General features: G+C 42.8%; 1 protein-coding gene across 1 annotated transcript in view; it reads left to right on the forward strand.

Annotated features, from left to right (window-relative positions):
- The first annotated feature begins 672 nt into the window (after nucleotides 1-672).
- Nucleotides 673-6290, forward strand: part of MPP4 (membrane palmitoylated protein 4) — a 42723-nt gene continuing 37105 nt past the window's right edge. The window contains exons 1-3 of the mRNA XM_007935128.1: nucleotides 673-748; nucleotides 1647-1768; nucleotides 4745-4822. Coding sequence (XP_007933319.1) covers nucleotides 673-748; nucleotides 1647-1768; nucleotides 4745-4822 — 276 coding nt within the window. The remainder of the gene's footprint in view (nucleotides 749-1646; nucleotides 1769-4744; nucleotides 4823-6290) is intronic.

Consider the following 6290-nt stretch of genomic DNA (forward strand, 5'->3'; position numbering starts at 1 on the left):
AGGACAAGACGTGTTTTGTTTTCTGTGTGCCTAGCGCAGTGCCTGACTTGCTCAGTAAATGCTGTTGAAAATATACTACAAGGGGCTAAGAGCTGTGTGGCCAGCATGACTAAGTTTGCTGTTGTTAGGTGCCCTCTAGGAGCTCTGGTAGCATAGTGCCTAAGGCCCTTGACTGCTAACCATAAGGCTGGCAGTTCAAACCCACTCGGAAAGAAGGTTGGGCAATATACTTCTGTGGTGATACTGCCTCAGAAACCCAAGGAGGGGTCGCTATGAGTCAGGTCCGACTCAATGGCAAATAACAACAACAACAGGTGCCCTCAAATGGATTCCAACTCATACTGACCCCATATGATAGAGTAGCATTTCTGAGTAGGGTTTCCTAGGCTGTAACCCATCAGCCACTCCTCGGAAGGAAGGTCGGGCAATCCTACTTCCGTAGTGATACTGCCTCGGAATCCCAAGGAGGGGTCGCTATGAGTCAGGTTTGACTCGAGGGCACATAACAACAACAACAACAACCTTCACAGAAGCCAGATCTTTTCTACCACGGAGCCACTGGGGGGTTTGAACAGCTGACCTTTGGGTTAGCAGCCCAACTTTGTAAGTTATGTGCTGTTTATTGATCTGCTTTCCATTTTGGAATTCCTTTTGAAAGCTCAGGCAGGAAAGATGATACAGTCAGACAAAGAAACAGAACCGCCAAAGAGGGACATGGAGATCTCTACGGCAACCAACTCGAAGAACGGTATGTCTCTCTGGGCTTCCGTTTGTAGACTCAAAAAGCCTTACGATATTAGTCTAAATTTGTGATCAAATGAATGGACAGAAATTCTAATACATTCACTGTGATTCTTACAAGGAACTTGTAGTGCACTTTTGAGTGCACTGCTACTTCCATTAATGAAAAATCTGCAAGCAATTTTCAAGGCAAGAAGGAAAGAAATCTACATGACAGATTCAAAAGCTTTATTTTTTAATCACTCCTCTATGTTTTGTTTTATGTAAAACAGAATACTTCATAACCTGTTCACATTAAAAATATCACTGCAACAAATAAAATTCCCATAAAAATATTTGCAAAAGGAAAAAAAAAAAAAAGCCAACTACAATCTGTTTAGTCCCATAATTCAGTGGAATTCTGAGCTTTGTATTAATAACCTATTGGGCTTTAGCGTTTTTCAGTAACACTTGCAATAACAATTTTGAGACAGGGTAACGACAAATGACTCTATGTTTGCTTTAGAGAAGGTATATCCAGGAAAGAACTAGATAATTTTGGAATATAATGAAGCCTGATCAGATTGTGCAGGGGAAGCAATTATTTTTTGCTCTTATAATGTCTTACATCTGTGTATTTTCTGCTATTTCATCTAATGTTAGCAACAACACTATGAGTAAATTCGTGTATTCTCCTTTTGCCACAAGGAAACTAGGTTTCAGATAGTTAGGTGACTTTCTGAAGTTTATACAGTAAGTAAGCAAAGGAACAGGTTTTAAAACCAGATCTTCTGGCCCTACATCCCAGCGTCTGTTCCATGCCTTCTGAGACCCCATGGCATGCTGTCTGAGTTGCCTTTCACACCTGCACCTGCCTTTCTTTCCACCTTGCCCACCACCCACTCTCTGCCCTGTCCCGCTTCCAGGCCTTTCTCAAATCCTGAGGCTTGTGCTGCAGCAGCTGGGCCTGTTCTACAGCCGAGATGTGAATGGAGTGTGTCTCCTGTATGATCTCCTCCACTCCCCATGGCTGCTGGCTCTGCTAAAGGTAAGCACTCCATGGCTTGGCCCGTGTTTACCGCGAGGAGCAGAAAACCTATTTACCCAGCAGTGTCACGTGTCAGTGGGCAGGAAATTTCAACGTGGAAAAAGTTGTTAAACGGTAATCCTCAGAAAAGAACTACACAGACCTCTTAGCTTAGGTATTGCTCTAGTTTTAGGAATGGATTGTTGTGTGCCATGGACTCAACCCACCAAGCATTTAACCACTGTGCCACCAGGGCTCCTAGGAAAGGATTAGCTTCTTAGAAAGGACTATGGCAGTTCCTTTCTTTTCTCTCTCCAACTCTTTTGCTTGCAGGTGCCCCCTGGGATCCAAAGCAGTGACTGTGAGTGGTCATTAGTGCACCTTTATCAGCAGTCTGCAATCTTTTGTCCTTGAGGCCAACTAAGGAAAAGAAATATGCTTTTAAAAAATTATCCTTCTTCAATTTTTAAAAAATAAGGAAATGATATATCTACAGTTCTGTTTAGGCATTTTTAAAAATTGGCTAAAATTGTATGCACTATACAATAGCACTGTCTTAGTTATCTAAACCAAAAAACAAAACTCGCTGCCATCCATTTGGTTCAACTAATAGCGACCCCTCCTTGAGTTTCCAATGCAGTATCTCTATGAAGTAGATCACTCAATCAACCTTCCTTCTGAGAAGTGGCTGGTGGGTTTGAACTGACATCCTTCAGGTTAGCAGTCAGATGCTTTAGGCACTAGGCCACCAGAGCTCCTTCTTAGTATCTAGTGCTGCTGTCACAGAAATACCAAAGGTGGATGGCTTTACCAAACAAAAGTTTATTTTCCCATAGTTTATGAGGTTGTTGTTGTTGTTGTTATTTGCTGTCGAGTCGGCCCCGACTCATAGCGACCCCTCCTTGGGTTTCCGAGGCAGTATCACTACAGAAGTAGGATTGCCCAACCTTCCTTCCGAGGAGTGGCTGGTGGGTTTGAACCGCCAGCCTTCTGGTTAGCAGTCAAGTGCCTTAGGCACTATGCTTGAGGTAAGAAGTTCAAATTCAGAGTCAGCTTGAGTGAAAACTGCCTCTCTCTGCCGGCTCTGGAGGAAGGTCCTTGTCCCTTCAACTTCCACTTCCTGGTTACTTGGACATCTTCCTGTGTCTTGACACCTCTTTTACTCCATCTTACTTCCGCTCGAGTATTTAATCTCCTTTATATCTCAAAAGAGATTGACTCAAAATACATCCTACATTAATCCTGCCTCATTAACATAACAAAGACAATTCATTCCCAAATGGAATTAGAACCACACGCATAGGGGTTAGAATTTACAACATAAATTTTGGGGGCACGTAATTCAACCCATAACAAGTAACTACTATAATTTTGTTCTTTTGAATAACTGTTACTATAGAGAAAGATCTTTTTGAAGATATTTTTGGAGGTTATGTGTTTCCTTCACTTAAAAGTGAAATGTAATCAGTTTTATGATGCATGTTAATATTACATTCTTTTTTCAAAGGAAACTGGCTACATATTTAACATGAACAAAGAAGTACTTCTCACTCTACTTGTTTTTAAAACACCCAATTTCTATCAAGCATTTTTTCTCCTGGGAACCGCTAGAACAGGAGTTTTAATTTTTTTGAAGACATGGCCCTTTAAGGGTATGGTCTGCTGTTGGTGCCTGGCATTGCCTGCATCAATCAGCCTGAACCACTTGCAAGTAAACCATGAATCAGTCAACTGACCTTCCCGGAGCACTAACTGAGGTAGAGCAGGGAAGTTCCACCATCAAAGATCTGGAGAAAGGCTGGGCTGAGGTGACCTCGCCATCTGTAACAGAAACTAGATTTCTAAATAAAACGGAGGACTGCGCTGCAGAGCTAGGCAGGCTTTGTTGTACTCAGCTTAGCTCTAGATCCTGGTATGGGGGAAAAAAATTCCTAAGGGACTCCAGAGACCAAGTTGGAATTTTTATGAATGATCTTTTACTGGAAAATTAAGGGAGGAAACAGAAACAAAACCCAAATGCATGTCTAGCATCTGTTCAGACCCTCTGATGGATATTGGGCCACATATGCCACATACATGACCTTCGCAGGTGCCCCATGCAGAAGTCCTCACTGGTCTGTTGCCCCAAAGATCTCACCCTTTGAGATGCCCTTTTGTGGTTTGTCTTAAGTCTCCACTGGCCTCAGCCCAAGAAAGCCTATCCTTACTTACTTTGTTAGTTGCTGTCAAGTGGACTCCAACCCATGGCAACCTCATGTACAACAGAAAGAAACGTTACCGGGTCCTGGGCAATAACTGTTGGTACACTCACCTCCATTGTTGCAGCACTGTGCATTTGAGTGCCTTCCAACCCAAGGGGCTCTGCCAGCACTGTGTGGGACCATCCTCTGTGTGATCCACCGGGTTTTCATTGGCTGCTCTTGAGGATTCTATCTCCCAGGCCTTTCTCCTAGTCTGTCTTAGTCTCAAAGCCTTCCAAAAACCTGCCCACCGTGGGAGATCCTACTGGTATGATGCTTCCAGCATCACAGTGACATGCAAGCCACAAGAGTATGTCAAACAGGTAGTGGTTACTTAGTTTTACAAGAGTAAAAGCTTGAATTTTTTAAAAATCAGTGAAATCACTTGGGAAAGATCAGTTTCCACCAATAGCCATTAATTAAGCCTTTGAAGCATTAGAACCGATAAGCTTGAGTCTATTTCTCTTTGATGACTACACTGTTTTTTCCGTTTGTTGTTTGCCATCGAGTCAAACCCTGACTCATAGCGACCCCTCCTTGGGTTTCCGAGGTGGTAACTCTACTACGGAAGTAGATTGCCCAATCTTCCTTCTGAGGAGTGGCTGGTAGGTTTGAACCACCAGCCTTCTGGTTAGCAGTCAAGTGCCTTAGGCACTACGCTACCAGAGAGCTCCTTTTCTTCCCTTCAAGAGCCTTAACTCTAAAATTGTTAATGGTCTTTATCTACCTGCCTTCTCCCACCCATGCCCTTCTGCAGGTTTATGACTGCCTCCAGGAATTTAAAGAAAATCAACCAGTTCCTGCTACAGTCCATGCACAGGTGTTATCTTCTGAGGTAAGGTGATTTGTAATCTACAGAATAACAGAGCTTTAACGCAATGCTATTTTACCACCACTGCTAGTTTCAATGAATGAAAGGCTCTGATGGAAAAGAGTTGACTGATGATTGTACACCTACTCACTGCAGTCAAGTCAGATCTGACTCATAGCCACCCCTCCTTGGGTTTCTGAGGTGGTATCACTATGGAAGTAGATTGCCCAACCTTCCTTCCAGGGAGTGACTGGTGGGTTTGAACTACCAGCCTTCTGGTAGCAGTCAAGTGCCTTATGCACTACACCACGAGAGCTAGTGGGGGTTTTTTAATTAAACTTTATTATAAGGTAGAAAATTAGCATGTTATCTCTTCAAATTAAAACATAAAAATAACATTTTTGGCATAAGTATTTCTTATTTTCCTAAACCTTAGGCTCAATTTACCCTATATAAATAGGATAATGTTATAGTAGTAACTCCCAAATGTATGTCTCTAGCCTGGACCCTTTCCCTGGACTCTAGACACATATATCTGGACGCTTCCTCCCTGTTTTACCGAGCTCCTGAGCTTTCCTCCCACAAAGCTACTCTTCTCTTAGCCTTTTCTATCTTAGTAATGACACCTTTATTCTTGCAGTTGCTCAGGCCAGATCTTTGAGGTCATCTTTGACTCTCACTTTCTCTCATACCCTACATACAATCTGATGGCAAATCCCGTCAGCTCTATTATATTTGCAGATGTATCCAGAATCTCACCACCTCCACTGTGCCACCCACTATAAGCCATCATCATCTCCTCCATAGTTTATTGCATTATAGCCTCCTACTTGGTCTCCTCCCTCTACCCTCACCCCTCTATAGCCTGTCCCTAACAGAGTGGCCAGAGAGAACCTCTTCAAAGGTGAGTCAGATCACCTCACTTCTTTGTTCAAACCCATCCAATGACTTCCTGTCTCATTCAGAGTAAACTGCAAAGTCCTTGTTGTTGTTGTTATATGCCGTCTAGTTGGACCCAAGTCATAGCGACCCCTCCTTGGGTTTCCGAGGCAGTATCACTACAGAAGTAGATTGCCCCATCTTCCTTCTGAGGAAGTTTGAACCGCCAGCCTTCTGGTTAACAGTCAAGTGCCTTAGGCACTATTATGTAGCTCTATGTAATCTAGCCCCCATTACCTTTTTGATTTCATATCCATTACTCTCCTTATAGGAGTCCTGGTGGCATAGTAGTTAGGCACTAATCAAAAAGTTGGTTCAAACACACCAGCTGCTCCACAGGAGAAAGATGAGGCAGTCTGTTTCTGTCAAGATTACAGCTTTGGAAACCCTGTGGGGCAGTTCTACTCTGTCCTGTATGGGTGAGTGAGATTGACTAGAAGACAATGGGTTTGGGATTTGTTGTTGTTTGCTCTCTTGCTTGCCATCTTAGGCTAGATTCTCTAGAGAAGCAAAACAAGTAAAGCTTATATATATATATATATATATATATATA

This window comes from Orycteropus afer, unplaced genomic scaffold (assembly GCF_000298275.1).
Source record: "Orycteropus afer afer isolate SDZICR_OR568_19922 unplaced genomic scaffold, OryAfe1.0 scaffold00002, whole genome shotgun sequence".
Lineage (NCBI taxonomy): Eukaryota > Metazoa > Chordata > Mammalia > Tubulidentata > Orycteropodidae > Orycteropus > Orycteropus afer.